General features: G+C 36.5%; 1 protein-coding gene across 6 annotated transcripts in view; it reads right to left on the bottom strand.

Annotated features, from left to right (window-relative positions):
• SF3B1 (splicing factor 3b subunit 1) overlaps nt 1–20851 on the bottom strand; it is a 61697-nt gene that overhangs the window by 7184 nt on the left and 33662 nt on the right. For 2 of the 6 annotated variants that reach the window (XM_019939213.3, XM_019939215.3), the window contains exons 2-17: nt 17161–17327; nt 15718–15822; nt 15232–15346; nt 13314–13393; nt 12170–12340; nt 8017–8254; nt 6678–6890; nt 6301–6422; nt 4353–4550; nt 4159–4260; nt 2462–2641; nt 1690–1776; nt 1060–1330; nt 624–769; nt 369–515; nt 102–227 (exon numbers count right to left, since the gene is read on the bottom strand). In XM_019939213.3, the coding sequence (XP_019794772.1) occupies nt 102–227; nt 369–515; nt 624–769; nt 1060–1330; nt 1690–1776; nt 2462–2641; nt 4159–4260; nt 4353–4550; nt 6301–6422; nt 6678–6890; nt 8017–8254; nt 12170–12340; nt 13314–13393; nt 15232–15346; nt 15718–15822; nt 17161–17327 (2468 nt within the window). Of the gene's footprint in view, nt 1–101; nt 228–368; nt 516–623; nt 770–1059; nt 1331–1689; nt 1777–2461; nt 2642–4158; nt 4261–4352; nt 4551–6300; nt 6423–6677; nt 6891–8016; nt 8255–12169; nt 12341–13313; nt 15347–15717; nt 15823–17160; nt 17328–20851 lie in introns of those variants that run through there. The other 4 variants (XM_019939214.3, XR_012333022.1, XM_019939216.3 and 1 more) reach the window with 4 other exon arrangements.

Below are 20851 nucleotides of genomic sequence, written 5' to 3'. Positions count from 1 at the left end.
TGAGTTTCTCAAGGCAAAAAATAACTTATGTAATATGCATTCAAACTGACTAAAGGATCAGTTGAAAGAATTTCTGAAACTATTTTATGATAAAAGCTTACCTGCCGGTAATTTCTTCTATCCAAAGCCATTCTGTGTTGCCAGAAGTGTTTAAAAAAAGGAGGAAGGATCTCTGTTTTAATGTAGTTTGCTTCTACACCATCTGTTCCACAACACTGCTTTACCACCTAAAATGTTAAAAAATAATAATAGTAATCACAGTCCTGGTTTAATACACAAGTTTTTTTAAAATGATATAAAATTCTCTTTGAACCATGAAACACATTTAGATTAACAAATCTGGAACAGCAACAATTTGGAACAATTACCTTCAGCACAATTTTCTTCATTTCTTCATCAGGAGATTGGAATTCTCGAATAAGAATTAACATCACTTCTCTAGTATAGTAGTTGGCATATTCTGCATCCATGAGAGGAATAAGATACCCAATAGCCTTTAAGAAAGCGGCCAGGCCCTATTTTAAAATAAAAAATATATATATACTTAGTAAATTAGCTTTAAGTCACTTGAACTTCAATGAGTAGAAATAAAAAGAAAAATGAAATCAAACTGGTAAATCTACCTTTCCTCTGTGTTGGCGGATACCCTTCCATAGAGGCTTTAACACAGAATCAAAAGATTCGATACCATAAGGAGTTGCTGCTTCAGCCAAGGCAGCAATGGCCAAAGCACTAATGGTCCGAACTTTCTGCTGCTCATCCACAAGACCTATAAAAAACCAAACACAGGTTTTAACTAAGCAACATTACCTAACTTCCATAGCATCATGCAGATTCTAGAAACATATCTAGCCATTTAGTCAAATTGCAGAATCTGTTCCCATTAGACAAAATTAGGCAAAAGCCAGTATGAACCACAGCCTATTAGCAGCTAATATTACAAATCCAATCATAAACTATATGGTGTTTGTGTAGTTTACCTTCCATTTCTCTCTCCAAGAATCAGTAGCCTAAATTTCAGGAAACTGTCTTACAAAAGACAGTTATACTACAACTTACCATGTTCAATGATTTCAACTAAACTTCTGAGATGTGGCAAGATGGCACAGCCCATGAGAATAGCTATTTGCTGTACAATTTTTATACCAGTGTGTCTTGCTTGCCAGGACTTCTTGCTTTTGCACACAGCTTTTAAGAAAGGCAATAATGAAGGAATGCCCAGGGCAGAGGCTACAACAGCAAAAGCTCTAGCTGTTGTGTTACGGACATACTCATCCATGTTATCTATATCAGGTCTCATGGTAGAGATCATAGTAGCCAGACCAGCAGCCTGAAAGTTTAAGAAAAAAGCAACAGTCATGAGTTGATAACATTAACCCTCAATCATTCCATTCTAAAATCAAATAATCCGGGCTTCCCTGGTGGCGCAGTGGTTGGGAGTCCACCTGCCGATGCAGGGGACACAGGTTCGTGCCCCAGTCCAGGAGGATCCCACATGCCGCGGAGCGGCTGGGCCCGTGGGCCATGGCCGCTGGGCCTGCGCGTCCGGAGCCTGTGCTCCGCAGCGGGAGAGGCCGCAGCAGTGAGAGGCCCGCGTACCGCAAAAAAAAAAAATAAATTAAAAAAAATAATAAAATCAAATAATCCTATCAACATATATAAAACTTTCTTCTCCAGAAACATAAATACCTTTGCCAAATTAGAAATAATCTCTCGGCCTTCCACTCTAGCATAGTAATCCTCATCAATCAACAATGGTTCAATGACCACCAGGATCTGAAAAAGAGAAGGAGCTACATTTTCACAGCAATTACTGATGCAATGCTCAAGTAACAGTACATGTAAGGGAATTTATAATTACCAGGACTTTGTTAATCAAGGGACAAATTAAGAATTTTAATCACACAAGTTGAAACCCCACATAAAGATGAGTATTTGGGAGCACTGTTAACTACACAGACTATAAAATACACACAGTACACACACACACACGCCCATCTGCATTTTACAATTCTAAACCATAATTACCATCAGCAAAAAGATGCTTCTTAGTAGTAAATGGCATGGTATAGAAACATACATTTTCTCATTCTAATATCAATAAAAGCAAATTTTAAAATATGAATAATATGAACCCACTATATAAGATGGCAAAAAGTTACATCTATTTACACATGTATTTGTGTATGTATGCTTGTGCAAAGAAAAAGGTCTGGGAGGGCATGTAAATTTAACATTGGTTAACTGAATATCTTTAAAGGGGTTGAAATTTCCCTTTTTATTGTGAATGTGTAACATCAGCTGTTACTTTTTTAGAATTTTTAAATTTCACAAATACACCTAATAATAAGCTGGTCAAAAAAATCCACTAACTCCTTTTACTTAAAAAATATCAAACCAAAAAAATAAATAAAATAAATAAATAAAATCAAACCATTAGAAACACAAATTGAGAACAAACCTTGTGCACATATGGTCGAACTAAGTCATCAAGTTTGTATAATATTCTATCAATAACTTTTACAAGTAAATGACGCTCTTGATCCTCAAGTGTAGGCGACATCAGCAGAGGAAGAATTTGATTAAACAAAGGACCAGCTCCAAATTCACGAGCTTTATCAGTAATCTGACGCAATGCAGCCTGGAAGAGAAAAGAGTAATAGGCATATTTCTTTATTATAAGCATGAGCCAATTAATTACTCCACGGTTTTCTGTAACTGAATATTTTAGTGTAAACTTCAGACACCTTACATAGAATAGCATGAGTTCATTCCCATCAAAATTACTCTGAAGTCTGAACTCTTGGGCTAAAGGCTCAATGTTTTCAGTTAATTCAAAAAGGGTAACTGAAAGCTGGAGAGCGTGTGGAGAAAAGAGAAGCCTCCTACACTGTTGGTGGGAATGTAAGTTGGTGCAGCCACTGTGGAAAACAGTATGGAGGTTCCTCAGAAAAGTAAAAATAGAGTTACCACATGATCTAGCAATCCCACTCCTGGGCATATATCTGGACAAAAATATAATTCAAAAAGATACATGCACCCCTCCCCATGTTCATGGCAGAACTATTTACAAGAGCCAAGATATGGAAAACACCTAAATGACCATCGACAGATGAATGGATAAAGAAAATGTGGTGCATATATACAACAGAATACTACTCATCCATAAACAAGAATAAAATACAGTTAAGTCCCCTACATACAAACCTTCAAGTTGTGAACTTTCAAAGATGCAAACATGCCTCTGTATGCCAGGTATTGTACTGTACTACTGTACTTTTCAAGGTACTGTACTGTAAGATTAAAACTGCTTTATTTTTTGTTTTTTATGTATTATTTGTGTGAAAAGTATTATAAACCTATCACAGTACAGTACTACATAACTAGCCAATTGTGTTAGTTGGGTTACCTAGGCTAACTTTGTTGGACTTAAGAACAAACTGGACTTATGAATGCACCCTCAGAACGGAACTCATTAGTATGTAGGGGACTTACTGTAATGCCATTTGCAGCAACATGGATGCAACTAGAGATTATCATACTAAGTGAAGTAAGTCAGAAAGAGAAAGACAAATACCATATGATATCACTTGCATGTGGAATCTAAAATATGACACAAATGAACCTATATATGAAACAGAAACAGAATCAGGGACATAGAGAATAGACTGGTGGTTGCCAATGGGGAGAGGGGTGGGAGAGGGTTGAACTGGGAGTCTGCGATTAGCAGATATAAACTGGTATATATAGAGTGGATAAACAACAAGGTCCTACTGTATAGCACAGGGAACTATATTCAATATCCTGTGATAAACCATAACGGAAAAGAATATGAAAAAGAATGTATATATATGTATAACTGAGTCACTTTGCTGTACAGCAGTAATTAACACAACATTGTAAGTAAACTATACTTCAATAAAAAATAAATTTTAAAAAAGGGTAATTTAATAGAAAGAGTCACAGAGTATAATATAAAACTCCTTAACTTCTCCTAAAGGATCAACCATCTTCAAGCCACATATGATACTAATACAATACCCCACATAATTCCACTAATTGTATTAGAATCTTCAGCATATTTTAAAGGCTCTGATGATAAAATGGAGAATCTCTAAAATTATAATGAACATGATGATTTAATAAACTGGTACTTACTTTTCTCATTGGAGGTGTTCCATTCTTAATTTTTAAAAGCAACTTCATTATTTTTCTCTCTTTTTGCTCTTCCGGACTAAGTGTTGATTCATCAACATCAACCTAACAGTAAAAAGTAAAAAGTTTAAAGGTTAGTGGAGATACTGTAACTTCTAAATAAAAAGTAATATTTTATTTCTGGTATTATCACTTACCAAAAGTTTATCAAAGTACTGAATATCATCAGGTTTTAAAAATGGAAGATTTCCAGATGGTTGGTCATTAACACTTTTCATAGTTCTATCTTCAGTTTGCATGTGAAAACCTGTCATACCACCCAAAGGTGTTGGAGTTGCTGTCAGCTTTCGAGCTGGAGTTCGAATAGGAACATATCCAGCTGGAGGGGGAAGTACCTAATACAGTTAAAAGACAGTTTAGGATTTTCTTAACTTTACATAGTAAATAATAACAAAAATGAACAATATTTGCAGTTAAGATGCTTTTTGCTTAGAGGCAAGAATTAACAATCCCATTTTTCTATCTTATTTGTAAGTTTAAAATACACAAGTATTACTATTTCTCATCAAATTTAAATTAAGTGTATTAGAAGTAGGGGGAAATGAGGATACACAAAGTGGGCTTACAAATTCTGATCACTTTCAAACATTAGTCTATATAAACATGTTGGTGAACCAATGTCATATAAATTGAAATAAGCTCAAAGTGCACATAATGTATATTATATTTTAGTAATAAATTAAAAATTCATGTAAATCTCTACAAAAACAAATCTTAATATTTAAGTCGTTCTACAAAAATGAGTGACTGCATAAAAACTACAACCAAAATATTCACCAAAGCCCTGTAAATACACAACATTTGACTAAACCCAAAAAATTCACTCAAGAGTCACAAAGGAGGGCTTCCCTGGTGGCGCAGTGGTTGGGAATCCGCCTGCCACTGCAGGGGACACGGGTTCGAGCCCTGGTCTGGGAAGATCCCACATGTCACGGAGCAGCTGGGCCCCTGCGCCACGGCTGCTGAGCCTGTGCTCTAGGGCTCGCGAGCCACAGCTGCTGAGCCCACGTGCTGCAGCTGCTGAAGCCTGTGTACCTGGGGCCCATGCTCCGCAACAGGAGAAGCCACCGCAGTGAGAGGCCCATGCGCTGCAACGAAGAGTGGCCCCTGCTCCCCGCAACTAGAGAAAGCCCACGCGCAGCAATGAAGACCCAATGCAGCCAAAAATAAATAAATTTTAAAAAGATGTAATGACTATCCTCTTAGGAAAAAAAAAGAAAAAAACTTGTATTAGAAAAAAAAAGATTCACAAAGGAGGATTTTCCCCCTCCTATTGATAAACCAATCAATGAATGCAATTGTAACAGACACTTACAATTGCATTCATTGATTGGTTTATCAATAGGAGGGGGAAAATCCTCCTTTGTGAATCTTTTTTTTTCTAATACAAGTTTTTTTCTTGGAGAGTGACTATACCCACAGCATTACACGGAGGGTACAAGAAGTTATAAAGCAGTAAGTTCATGCATACTTGAAACAAATACTCTAATACAAACCTAATGAGGGGATAGGGGGAAATACATACATAAAAACTGTTAAAAAAGCAATAGGCATTAGCAGAAAAGGCTCTGTAAAGGCCATCAAATGACTTAGGTTCCAGCCCTGGTTATAACATCAGCTATATGACCACTTTTAGACCAGCAAAAGGTCCTTGAGTAACAGGTACCTAGACGATTTTATAGTTCAAAATGAACTTCAAGTTGCTATGGTAAAGAGAGAACATAACATTCTTCGTGTCCACTGGCAACCCATGAACTAAATACACAAGATTTTGTGAGACACCAAGTAAAATAACCATGATCTAATGTTGGAAATGAAATATACCTGGAAACAGCTAAAGAATGAAACGGCAGTAGTAAATTTGAGCAAGGCCAATGCAAACTTGACCAGTTAGTATTTTCAAAGAATATTTAAATTAAAATCCAGGGAATTCCCTGGCAGTCTAGTGGTTAGGACTCGGAACTTTCACTGCTGGGGCCCAGGTTCGATCCCTGGTTGGTGAACTCAGATCCTGCAAGCCACGCAGCATGGCCAAAAAAAAATCTCTATCCTAAAAACCACCACACTCATATTCACTGTTTTTACCTTATATCCTTCTGGGAACATAGCATCTAATTCTTCATCAGACAATGGGCGATTTCTCTCATCAATTTCTCTCTCCCACCGCCAAGCCTGAAGCTGTTCAGGAGTCATACTCATTATGTGACCTACCAAAAAAGCAAATTTCTGTAACAATCTATGTAGTACAAGACTTTTATCATTACACAGATCCTTGGGATATAAGATAGTTAAAATCCATTCTAACATTTAATTGTTTATATTATAAACTCAAACCAAGACTTCTTTTTACATCCTGTTATTCTTGCTAAAAATAGGCATTAATGGCACACAGAAAAACCACAAAGAAAAAATTCAAAATACTAACAAGGGGAAAAAATTATTTCCAATGATAAAGTTTCTACCTGGAGTAGGGGTAGCCATGTTCATGGCTGGCGTGCCAATTGGTGTCTTTCCAGGGGTCAGAACAGGAGTGCTTCCACCCATCTGACTAGCTGGTGTTTCATCCCAACGTGACTTTCTTTTACTGGCTCCAGGAGTTGGTGTTTCACCAATGGAATCTCCACCTCGATCTGTTCGAGGAGTCTCAGCCCATCCACTTCCATGTCCAGGAGTATCTTTAAAGAAAAGGAGTGAATAAGCCTAAAATTTTAACCACTGTCAAAAAATGACTATTTTCAGACAACTAATATACTTAAACTGATCAATTTCAGAAACAGGATATTCCTAAAATGGAGACACATTTAAGTTTTAATGTTTCATTTCATATTTATTCTCCTTGACTGTATCTTTTCCACGGATTACAAAAACAATGATAACCATCGAGGAACAGGAAAACAGAGCAAAGGATTTTTTCAACTACCCACAACATACAACCCATAGACAGCCACTTTATGTATCTTGGGCCACTTTTCATTTCTCCATGGAGTGAGATTACTCTGCATGTACAATTCTATACTGACTCTCTCATCCATTGTATTTTTTTCCGGGTTTTTTTGGGCTGCGCCATGCGGCCTGTGGGATCTTAGTTTTAGTTCCCCGACCAGGGATGGAACCCGGGCCCCTTCAGTGAAAGCACCGAGTCCTAACCACTGGACCACCAGGGAATTCCCTACATTTCATGTTAAGCACTCTGCCCAATCATTAAAAATTCTTTATAAAATTTTAATATAGCAAATGTAATGTTAAATCTTAACTTCCCAACGATAATCTCATAAACAGTTAATGAAATACAGCTTTAGAGAGTTTACACAAAAAACAAGGTATTTAGGCAAATTTACACAGACAGAAAGTAAATGAGAGGTAACCAAAGGCTGGGAGAAGTAAGAATGGAGAGTTACTGCTTAATGGGTACAGTTTTTGTTTGGGATGATGACAAAGTTCTAGAAATGAATAAAGGTAATGGTTGCACAACACTGTGAATATACTTAATGCCACTGAATTGTACACTTATAATGGTTAAAATGATAAATTTTATGTTATATATATTACACTACAATAAAAAAGAGATTATGGCATACAAACTTTACTTTCTTCTAATGTTCTTCCTAAAATAAATCTTAAACCTCTTCAAGAAGGGAAAAGAATTAGGTATATCAACTGCTCAGTTCTTTACCTGTCCCAAAAGCATCTGTTTATTTATCTGTCTTCCTAGGACCAGAGAGAACAGATTTTGGCCATAAACATACCACTCATCAAATCAACATTTTACCCAAGCACACACCCAAACTCCACTAGAAGTACCTCTTTCTGTTTTGGGGGTCTCATCCCATCTGTTTTTACGAGCACTGGAAGTTGCACCTCCATGGCCTGGTGTCGCGTGGCCTGGTGTATCGCCCCGTCCAGGGGTAGCAGCGCCCGCAGGTGTGTGACTAGGTGTAGGATCCCATATTTTTGAGCCTGGGGTTGCTCCAGGAGTCTCACTTCCTTTTGCACGACCTGGTGTCTCATCCCATCTTAAGGAAGGGGTATGTCCAGGGGTCTTAACAGAGCAAAAAAAAATTTATTTCATACACCCACATAAAAATTAGAAAACCTGCTAAGCAAACAAAAAAAATTAAATGTTTTAGTTCATGATTAAGAGAATAGATTATCCTTCTGCTTAAAAGATACCTACTTTCTAGCAAATATGTTTATGACAAAAAATAACTTAAAGATTTAATTTGGAGCAATGAAAAAAGCCCTAATTTAAAAAACAATGTATTTTGGTTACGCCACTAATGGCTCCGTAACTTTGGGAAAACATTAAGGTTTCTCTGTCAAGATCTCAAGAATTTCACCTTTAATTATATCAGCACATCTCAAAACTGGGTCTTGGAGACAGAGACTCATGAGTTCCCACTAAGAATATTTTTGTTTTTGTTCAATTTTGTGTGTGTTTAATTAATTTAAGCATGTTTTGGATCACCTGGGTAATTATAACTAGATACTGCGACATTATTTCAAATCCCTGAGAAGAGGTTATATTTAGAATCACATCTATAATACTATTGCTCTGATGCTGGCAAGATTAGAAGTTGACTTAAATGATTGAAGGTTCCATGGTAGTTGAATAGAGACAAGTAGTGAGCAATGTAGGACATCAGACAGTACGAAAGCAAAAGAACCTGCAGAGTGCAGACAATATCATATCAAAAACAGCAGGTGAATTAGTGAAGCAAAACAAAATCTGTATTTAAATAATTCTGTAAGTTTTGTAGTATACTTTTACATATTTCTTTTAAAGTTGGATGTTCTATCCAACCCAAGAGTTCTATTTAGCTTTATGTTTGCAAATAAGACTCAGTATTTCTTCCTTTCAAAAGATTCTGTATAGGGCTTCCTTGGTGGAGCAGTGGTTGAGAGTCTGCCTGCCGATGCAGGGGACACGGGTTCATGCCCCGGTCCGGGAAGATCCCACGTGCTGCAGAGCGGCTGGGCCCATGAGCCATGGCCGCTGAGCCTGCACATCCAGAGCCTGTGCTCCGCGACGGGAGAGGCCACAACAGTGAGAGGCCCGCGTACCGCAAAAGAAAAAAAAAAAAAAGATTCTATATATTACTCAGGGTTGAGAAATTCTCAATTAGATGAGTAAAGAACATAAATTGTTCAAAAGTCTCATTTTCAGCAACTGCTCTTCCTGCTCAATCAGGTAGGAAAAGATGTTTCCTAGTATCCGCTGTAATTCCCACAATCATAATTAAGATGGAGTTGTGTTAAATGAGAAGTGTGAAAGAAAACATGGTCTGACTCTCTACAGCTTTTATGAGATAGACATCAACTCTTGGGTCTCCTTTTCAGTTAAACAGATACCAAAAGGACAAGTTTCTCTTTCTCTGTTTTTAAAATTTGCACTGAATGTCAGTTTTTAAAATTTGCAGTGAGTATCAACCACAGAATTTAAGTTAGTAATAACATATTATACAGAACCAAATCCTCTCATATATCAGCAAGCAAATGGAGACTCCTCAAGATCTAAAACTAAACTGTTTGGAAATTATGTGCTAGGTTTAGTGTATCTCAATTCTGGGTTTGGGAAAACAATGCCATGGCCTGACACATTTTTCCTTATTTGTAAATAAATCTGCAGTAGCCTATGCTAGAGTCAACAGTGACTTAGACTAGGGTGGTGGGGTCATGAAAAGTGGGTAGATCCTGAATATATTTAAAGGTCGGGCCAACAAAATGCATTTGTGGATAGGATGCCAGGGAAGAGAATAAGAGGAGTATAGGATGACCCTGAAATGATTTCTAAGGGTTTGGTTTGAGCCAATAGACATGGGAGCAGGCTGGAGGGAGTGAGTACAGAAAATCAATTTTATTATAAATACTGATTCTGAAAAGCCTATCAAATACATATCAAAATAAATGTGTCAGGTCTGAAGAACAGAGAAGTATGGATGGATTTGTAAATTTGGGAGCTGTCTTATAAATATAGTATGTAAAGATAGGAATGAGAACCTAGGGAGTTAGTTTAGATGCAAAAGAGACCTGAGGACTTAGCATTAGAGTACCCCAAATTTTAGGAAGCTGAGGAAGATCCAGCAAACAAGACTAAAAAGCAGCAGTCACTGAGGTGAGTATTGCAAGAATCAAGAAAGACTGAAGCTCAGAGGCTAGGAAAGAAAAGGGTACCAAGGGACTTCCCAGTGGTTAAGACTGTGCTTCCAAAGCAGGGGGCGTGGGTTCAATCCCTGGTTGGGGAACTAAGATCCCACATGCCATGAGGCGCGGCCAATAAATAAATAAGTAAATAAATAAATAATTTTTTTTTTTTGGTTTAAGAGGGTATCAAAGAATGTCGAATGCTACTGATATGCTGCGTAATATGAGGGTTGAGACTTATCTTTGGATTTAGCAATGAGGAGGTTAAGTCATCTTGACAAAAGAGGATTTGGTGGAGCAGTGCAGGCAAAAGCACCAGAGCACAAGTATAGATACACAACTCATTCAAAGCATTTTGTGGTAAAAAGAGCAAGAAATGGGATGGTAGCTGGAAGGGGAAGTTATGGTCAAGAGAAGATTTCTTGTGGTATTTTGTTTTTTGTTTTTAAAGATGAAGATCAGTAAAATGTGTTTGCTCATGATAATAACCAAGAGTACAGAGAAAAAAACTGATGTTACATGAGAGTCCTTGAGTAATAAGAGATGGGAAATGGCACATAAGCAGATGGGTTAGCTTTAGATGGTCAACCTGTACCAATAGTTCACATTATAAGAGAAGGAAAAGCAAAGACGAGAACATATACAGGCATACCAGTAGATTTCACAGTGGGAATATGTATACTTTTTTCTTTTTAATTGTTCTTATTTGGGGTGAGAGGGAAAGAGAGAGCAAAGTCATAAACTAAAAAAGCAGCAGCTGGGCTTCCCTGGTGGCGTAGTGGTTGAGAGTCCGCCTGCCGATGCAGAGGACACGGGTTTGTGCCCTGGTCCAGGAGGATCCCACATGCCGCGGAGCGGCTGTGCCCGTGAGCCATGGCCGCTGAGCCTGCACGTCCGGAGCCTGTGCTCCACAACAGGAGAGGCCACAACTGTGAGAGGCCCGCGAACCACCACCCCCCCCCCAAAAAAAGCAGCAGCTAAGGAGGTACTACAGGTTTCACAGAGAAAAGCATAAAAAAGTCATCTGAAGGGGAGGAGGAGAGTTATTGCTTAATGATCACAGAGTTTCCTTGAAGTGATGAAAAAGTTTTGAAAATAAATCATAGTGGTACTTGACACACACTGTGTCATCAATACCACCAAATTGTACACTTAAAAATGGTTAAAAATGGTAAATTTTATATACATTTTACCACCAAAAAAAAAGTTTCTAGGAAAATCAACTGATGAAGGAAACGCAGTAGCATTATGTATCTGACACCTGTAGTCAGAGACTTAAATAATCCATCTAAAAAATGAGGAAGACCACTGTTATACTCAACCTCCACATAACGTGACATACTTACATATCTATAATTAATATTCCAAAAGGAACATTCCTTTACCCCATGTTATGAACTAAACTATGTCTCCACCAAAAGTCATGTCGAAGCCCTTATCCTCACTGTAACTATACTTGGAGATTGGACCTTTAGTGAGGTAATGAGGCTAAATGAGGTCACAAGGTTGGACATGAATCTGATAGGACTGGTGTCCTTATAGGAAAAGAGACACCAGAGCTCCCTCGCTCTTTCCACATGTGCAAAGGCCTCTTGAGGACACAGCAAGAAGGCAGATGTGTGCAAGCCGGAGAGAGAGCTCTCACCAGACACTAACCCGATTGGCACCTTGATCCAGAACTGTGAGAAAATGTCTTCTGTTTAAGCTACCCAGTCTGTGGTTATCTTGTTGTGTCAACAAAAGCAGACTAATATATTCCATGAGAAAAATAAATTTAAAATAGTAATAATAAAAAATAAAAAAAAGAAATTACCTCTGCTTGATCCCAACTTGATAGCTTTTTTGGAGTGGCACCAGGAGTCTGATCAGCTGTTTGATCCCAACGCCGTTTTCGTTTTGAGGGAGGCTGGGATGCTGCTGCTCCATTGACGACTTTTAGTTCTCCAGCTTTAGCTTTTTCTGCTAGCTGTTGCCTAATTTCTCTCTGAAAAATATTTGAATAAACAGTGAGCATCTTTAAAACATTTTCAATATATTCTTATATCATTAGCAGAGTCATTTCTATATAATGCCATTTTATTTTTCACTCATTCTCCTTTCTATGCTACTGGTGGACCCATTCCTTATTTTCCCTCTCTTTCCTGTATTTTCAAGTTTTATATACTGTCTTTCCGCACAGTATATAAAATGAGCAAATACAGAATTTATTACGTAGAGCGCACTGCTTTATATACACTTAATGAAGTAAAATCTTCAGTCAATGGTAGTGAACCAAAATGCTTCCAATGAAAAACAGTTTTACATAAAACTCATATAAATAGTAATTAAGACTATGTAATAAGTTAGAAAAGCAATAAAAGTGAAATTTTCAAAATTTTGTTATAACTATGAAATATTATATATAATATAGTCACAAAAAATACACATTTATTTAGCCTATGATTTTAAAGTAGGGTTCCATTACCGCATTTAATTCATCCAACAAACAAATCTATTATATATTTATAATAAAGTTATGAAAATTAACTATTAGAACAAAACACCGCAATCTCTGCAGGCCAGCAGGAATTCGTTAGAATTCTCCACCCATATTCAAACTAAATTTTATGGAAGAATTAGAGGCTTTTCAAAAAATGATTTTACTCTTTGACTTTTCCCTTACACACTGACTTCAGGCACACACCATCAATCCACCCCCAGATATATCCACTGTAAGATATATACGCATATACATGTGGCCAAGGGGCCAGGCCCTAGAAAAGGATAGTATAGAAATATGAAAAGCTTAATTTGGGAGGTGTTAGAATTTTGAATAAGGTTCTTTCTCAACTTAATTTTTATTAATAATGTTAAAATATTACTTGTGCAGCAAATAAAAAGGAAACATGAAAGTCTCTTAATCTCAACTTTCTTTACATTCTTTCAACACCATTAAAATAAAAAGCAAGTTCACAGACCTCTTCTTTAGTTAAATGTTGTTCTCGCATTACATCCATGTAAGTCCTAGCATTCATTTTAGGATCAGGGGTCTTCCCTCCTGCAGAAAAGAACAGCAACAGGACAAGAGTACAATAAATAAAAGATAATTAGGTTCAACTGATTTATCTTCCCTGCTCTAATATTACATTATTCCATAATCATTTAATTTATTTTTTGATGGAAAACTTTAATAATTACACATCTTACTTTTTATTGAGTTTGCTGATCAATTTAACCTGTTTGAACACAAACATATCTACAGCAGTTTAAAACAAATATTTTAATGCATATAAAAACAAAATGACAGCACAGTTTAGAGTCTTCAGAAGTGATGGGTTCCTGGGTTGCTAATCCGGAATACGTACACTTTCGTGCCTTTGTCTCCATCAGCAGTTCTGACTTCAAGCAGCAGAATAGAAGCCTAGAAAATTATCTCTTTACCATTAGTAACACTTTGGAAAGATATTTATATTCAAAACATTACCTGTTGCAAGCTGTTAAAATCCTGACTACAAGTAACTATGACTAGATAAGTTCTTCATACAATGTTCTAAAACAGTTATAGTTTAGAAAATCTGATTTTTAAAAATATACCTCTAATCTTATTCTGATGTCATGTTACTAAAAAGGGCTTCATGATTTTTACTTTTTGTTGACCCAGAAACATATTTTTATTTTCTCAGAAAGTATAAATAACAACTGGAAACATATTACTTGAAATATATTACTTCTACCAGTTATTATGATGCATACAGAAAAAAAGTGGTGTACAAAGAGATGTGTTAGTCTCTTGGTTAAAGTTTCAGTATTTGCTTTTCAAACTTCAAAATATCTTAAAGAAGCCCAAACAATATATAACAAGATTCACAGAGGCACACTACGTTTTAGAAATGTGATAATTAGCTATACAAGTAGTATAGCATCACAATTTAGGAAAAACTAATAAAGGTCTAAGACATTTCCTATGCTGAAGATCATGCCCAATTGGTAGTGTCATTCTTTCTGACACTATCTCTGATAAGACTTCCTTTGGAATACTTTTTCACCATAATCTAGAGAGGATGTGTTGAACTGCACCCTTAAGAATGCAGACAGGACTGGCATATAGCAGTACTGCTGTAGGAAAGAAATTAAGGACAGTTAGTATGGGCCTGTGAATTCTGACATACATGTTTAAATCAATTACAATTATGCAAGTAAAAAAAAGAATATCCCTACTAATTCATGCAGGCTGAAAGTCTAATTTGTAAACCTGCAGCAGAATCTAATTTTAAGAAACAGGCACCTAACTTTGATCTTGAAACTCACTCACCTGAGGAAAGCTTCCATCAGGCTCACTATGCCCCTTGTGCTGACCTGCACACTAAAATTAGCAAAACAGACTCCAACTATTAAAAATATCAAAGTCTTTGTATACATACTTTTGTTTTAACTTTAAGTATGCTTAGAGCAAAGTAGGTGCATTTACTAAACTATATTTAGAGCAATATGAGGGGAGCTCTAATGTGGAAACAGTTTCTCAAAAGTAACAATCCTAAAAATCTAAGACTTGGAATGAAAACTTTCAATAATTTGAAAGTATTTTGAGCAGAAAAACACATTTGTTCAAAGTAAAGAAAGCGTACCCAAAACAAAAGTAAAAGAAAAACCTTTAACCCTTTGCGTTTCTATGGCATTGGCTCATTAGTTTCTTGTCCTTCTACCTGGAAAGAAAACTGGCATTATAAAGATGAAGAATATGGCATCTGTGACTTCAACCAAATCTATACAAATCTATAAGGGGGATTTTTAAAAAGAAAAGCAAATTCATAAGCATGCCAAAAAAAATCAAAGGGCTAAAGACAACTTAACACAAATAAATTTCTGAATACTTATAGAAAAGTGGGAAAGAATTACCATCTGCAAAAGGATCAAGACGCTCTGGGGAAATTATCATGGTCCGCCTGTGCTTTTTGTATTCATCTTCCCGATCTGCAATCTTCGGAGGTCGGTGCTCAGCAAATGGATCATACTGAAAAGAGGTATGTCTCACTTAACACTCACTTATTAAATAACCAAAGAGAATGTCACACACAAAAATCAGAACATTATAAAACATGTAAAAATGTTTAATAAATACCTAATATTATGTATCATTTTTCAGATAAATGCTAATGTGAAAAAATAAGGCATATGGAAATGAGACAATTTCCATAGTTCAATCCTTCATGAAATGATCACCTTTTTGAAATAAACTACTATTTCTAATTCTCCCAAATCAACTCTCCTCAGACACTGTAATAACTTGATTCCTAAAATATGTGACTTTCCATTGGAATTAAGACGTTCAGTTTTCTTTAGCTGAATAAACTTTGGTTTTGACTTAAAAAAAAAAAAAATCACCTGTTCTGTTGACTGTGGTATATCATTAAGCAATGCCACAGGGGCATGATATCCTGGCTTCTTCTGACCAAGCAAACTTGTAGATGATGAGTAGTCATCGTCATCCTGCAACGAATGCCCCCAGAAAGCCACAAACAAAAACGTCAGAACTTAAAAACTAGAAAGAACACACAAAGATTCAATATGAAATCAAAAGACAACGTGATGAAACTTGTTAACACTTAGGTTTTTTTTTTCAACTCAAAAAGTTAATAAAGAAATTTAGTTCTCTATATTCTTTTAAAAATACTAAACAAGGAATCCTTTCTGTAAATAAAGTAGGTATGGACTAGAAAAACCTGAGCATTTCATCTTCTCACAGAGCGCATGATGAAATTTGTTTTCAAATTTGGAAAATACAAACAGCTTATTTAGAACTCTCCAGTTTCCTTGTCTTTTTAACTTTTTTAAAAAACATGATTTAACCACAGAAACAAGTAAAATGTAATTAATTGTAAATGTATTTATTTCCCTAATAGTACGTTTAAACAGAACAATGTTATATTATTATTTTACTAAGGTAAGAAGTGCAACAATGGATAGATCTCAAGATCTTAACAGCTCATTAATTTTATTCAAAAATGAAATGACAACTTCCCGCTCAGCGTCTGGAACACAGAGCCATCACTGCCTCTTACCATTAAGGTACGATAATGCAAATATAAGACTGATCAGCTTCTAGAAATTTTGCCTTTGGAACTTTAAAATTTTTCTTAAAAAAAAAGTTCTAACCATAAAATTAAATATGGCTTGAATTTCATAAAAATAACAAGTTTCATAATCTATGTACATAGATTACTGAACCACACGAAAATGATCAGCTATTTCACCAAATTTGGATGTTTGAAAATGGTATGACAAAGTATAAGCTATGTGGACTATATGAAAACACTTTAAGAGATGTATTTCAAAATGAGAGGCAGTCCCCCTTCAGAGTAACTAAATTAGGCATGAAAAGCCCATTAATATGAGTAACAAGAAAGAGTCCACTCATGTTAAGATGCCAAGGGGGGAAAAAACAGCACCAAGTTTTTTGGAAACAAGTCAGAAATCAAAAGTCACAAGCACAGACGGCTGTTTAAAATGAAGTCACTTCTCACTGGGCTACTCTAGATAGAGCTCAGTAGGTAACAATAAGGATTTACTTTACAATGGTTAATGATTTCCACGTGCTTTGCTGGATAAACAAACTAGTTTTAACATAAAGATTCAGAACTGAGCACTTCCAGAAGTTTCTTAGAAGAGAAGGACGCTTTCAACAGTTTTATCCTCCCAAAGGAAGATCTCCCAATCTCCAAGATGTCTCCCCAGATTAAACCAGATGACTCAAAACAGACGATTCCTTTATATTTCTTGCTCTCCTTCAAAATAATGCTTGGACTGTTTATATACTTTGTAACTTACATCTTCAAGTTCAGTTGCAGCAATAGATGTCACGTATCCAGCAAACCTGCTGTCACTTCCACCATAAATTTCCTGGTCATAATAACCTGTAGAATCAAGGCCCACTCCTTGAGCTTCATCAAGAGCTGCCTTCTTTCCTTGAATTTCTCGAATCTGTGCTTCAATATCTATAACAAAATTAATAAAATCTTCTTAATCTCATTTTCCAAAGAGCACTCAACACAATGCATTTTTCTACTGAGTATTATCAAAAACTCTTCTAAATACAGAAACTTCAAAATAATCATTCCATAAGGGGTTAGAGTAACTATACAAAGTATTGATTTTTAATAAATTTAATACACCTCCACCCAACAGACAATACTTATGCACACAGAGGAGGTGCTTACTACTTCACCAACTACAAGTTACTCTCACCTTAAGAATGGGTTACCAAAGTTCATTATACTACTGCTGAATTCTAAGCTTTTCCTGCTTGAAAAAATAATACTGTTAATGTTGATTAAGGGACCAAGTACAACACTCAAGATTATTTAAACTCAACACTACCAGAAAGGTAAAAACAGTACTGTGGAGAGTGGTTCGCAAACCTAAATGGGCAACAAATCATCTACACGTTCTGATTTTGTTAGAATGCAGCAGGCCTATATCATATCAGACCCAAGTTTCTGCATTCCTAACAAGCTCCTAGGTGATGTCCTAAACATTTTCAACAGCAAAACAATAAAGGATAAAATCTAAATTCTTAAACACGTAATACAGAGCCCTACACAGTTTGGCTGCAACCACCATCACATTAGATTTATGATTAAGAGTCTGAGCTTTAGACTTAAAATGTATGTCTTCAAAAGCTCTTTCTCTGCTAATTAATACGTTATTTAACCTATGTATCTCAGTTTCCTACAACATAAAGTTTTCTTTTAAGGACTGAAGGACATAATGAACATGAAACACTTAAGCATTCAAAGAATGAATTAACTCTTGCCATGTCTCACTCCCCAAACACCATGTCTAGCCATAGGTCTGACATTCAGAAGATGCACATGGTTGACTTCCCTGGTGGCGCAGTGGTTAAGAATCTGCCTGCAATGCAGGGGACACGGGTTCGACCCCTGGTCTGGGAAGATCCCACATGCCGTGGAGCAACTAAGCCCATGAGCCACGACTGCTGAGCCTGAGCTCTGGAGCCCGGGAGCCACAACTACTGAGCCCATGTGCTGCAACTACTGAAGCCCACACGCCTAGAGCCCATGTGCTGCAACGAGAAGCCACCCCAACGAGAAGCCTGCGCACTGCAACAAAGAATAAGCCCCGCTCGACGCAACTAGAGAAAGCCCATGCACAGCAATGAAGACCCAAAGCAGCCAAAAAAAAAAAGATGCAAATGTGGTGAATGAAGTATCAACTCTTTTCAACTGCTTTTTTAATTTTTCAAGACTGAAAAAAATTAAAGCAGTACAATGAACACCCACACTCTTCACTTACATTCATCAACTGTTTATGTATATAAGACATAAAACAAATACGTGTGTGTACATGCAACTTTTCTAAACCATTTAAAACCCCTAATATTTCAGCATGTATTTCCAGATCTAGAACATTCTCCTACATAAGCACAACAGTATTAACATGCTCAAGAAATTAAACCTAGATATGACATCATCTAAAATACAATCCAGTTTCATATCTCCCCAATGGTCCTACTAACATCCTTCATAGATGGTCCCTTCTTTGATCCATGGTCCTATCAAGAACCACACATCGCATTTAGTTGTCATGTCTCTTCAGTCTCCTTTGAATACTGACTAGTCTTCCAACCTTTTTTTAAGTCTTTCCAGACAACAGATAACTTTAAATTACAAACTAACGTTTCATTTTAATAATATGAATAACATATACATGTGTAAAGAGAAAGAGTTTCTACTGCCAGTGATCTGTGGCCTAACAAATAGATGTTTCAATTTGTGCTAGCTTGTGCTAGCTCATTACCTTCAACTGAATTAAGTCATTTAAAAAGCTTTTAAAAGCTCATTTACTAGTTTGCAAGGACCAAAAGGAAAAAATTCAAGTGGCACAAATGGCCAACCCCCTCCCCCAGCTAAGGGAGAAAACCTTCTCTAGTTCCTCAAGATGGGGTGTGGTTTAAAGTAGAAAATGTAATAACATTATCTAGTCTGAGGCACAGCTTGTGGGAGCAAGTCTCAGAAATTCAATATAATGCAATAGGGTTAACACTGAAATTAGCAGTCCCAGTTTGTAAACACATCTCAAAATTTTTATACTGTGTCACAGCACCGCCAGCACCACGCATTTTTCCTGCATTTCTCCCCAAAACTGTTACAGCAGCACAGGCAGCCAGGGGCCTCCACCACGATTAATCACAAACAGAAATATCCTCACTTGAGCTGGCTGATTCATTTTACTATTCTCTCTACTGTTGCTTCTGTTTTAAGTATTTATACATATACATATATATATATATATATATATATATATGTAAGTTCTAACCCATATTTGCTCCTTTCCCTCACCCCCTAGAACACTGTTTCCCCTGGTATAATACAAGGAAACCTCTCAGGGATTAGCAGATTGGCTAAAGGGTGAGTGGAGATCTACCCTTCTTTTTTTCCTTTTTTGAGCATTTCCATTTCAGCAATGTTTGAAGCTTTTTTTTTTTTTTCCAACCACTAGGTACATGTATCACTTTTAAGTAAATAGGTTCTTTTAAAGAACCACAAATGCTACCGCCATCAGGATCCAGGCAAGAAACATAAACGGGTCAACCAGGCCAGCCAAATAGTATGCCATCTCCCCTCTACAGCATCAGCGTGGTCTACTGACCACTTACATCGAAATCACCTGGGGCACCTGTTACAAGGACAGACTCCTAAGCCTCAGACACACTAAATCAGAACCTCCAATGTATGAGCCCAGGCTTCCACATTATTAATAAACGCCCCAGGAAACTCATACCTAGCCCGTCATCCCTCCATTTCCAGCCCCAGCCCACTCTCACCAGAATCACCAATTTTATACTTTCTTCTAGGTCACATACAACTAAAAAACCAGGAAGGGGAACTGTTTCACAAAAATTGCATCACACCACACCTATCATTGTGCAGTGTGCTGCCCCACCAACACATCAGTTTTATTTTCCTTCTAAAGAACTTTTCCATTATAAGTTTTCAATAGCTATTATCCTTTTTTGGATAATATATTTATTCAGAACTACTTTCATCTACTGAATTTTACCTACTGATTTTATGTCCTTACTGATCAGGAACAGTCTTCTTACAAAGGTACACAAATATTGAATTAGCATTTGTATAAAGCCTGTATGAACTGTGACTGGATACTTATTGAATCAAATGGGGCTAGGCAGCTGTTCATGGTTAAATTCTGAGGGCAAGGTTCATTACTAAATTTCAACAGGTTATGTATATAGTTCAACCAGTTACTATTTCTGTATCTTTGTCTGTATGGATTAAAGTCCAAAAAGCTAGTGGATTTTGTTTTGCATTGTAAACTGCAGCACATTTACAAAAATCGTGTTATCCACAAAATTACAATAGATTCCACAAAACTCAGCAGTTATACAAGTGACAGAATTAAAAACTAGAAAACCCTGTAATTATTTCTTAATAAAACTTGTGCCAAAATACCAAACATAATACAATCAAATATTTATGAA

This window comes from Tursiops truncatus, chromosome 7 (genome assembly GCF_011762595.2).
Source record: "Tursiops truncatus isolate mTurTru1 chromosome 7, mTurTru1.mat.Y, whole genome shotgun sequence".
In the NCBI taxonomy this organism is placed as follows: Eukaryota; Metazoa; Chordata; class Mammalia; order Artiodactyla; family Delphinidae; genus Tursiops; species Tursiops truncatus.
The sequence above is the reverse complement of the archived record's forward strand: the minus strand, read 5'-3'. Positions and strand labels throughout refer to the sequence as shown.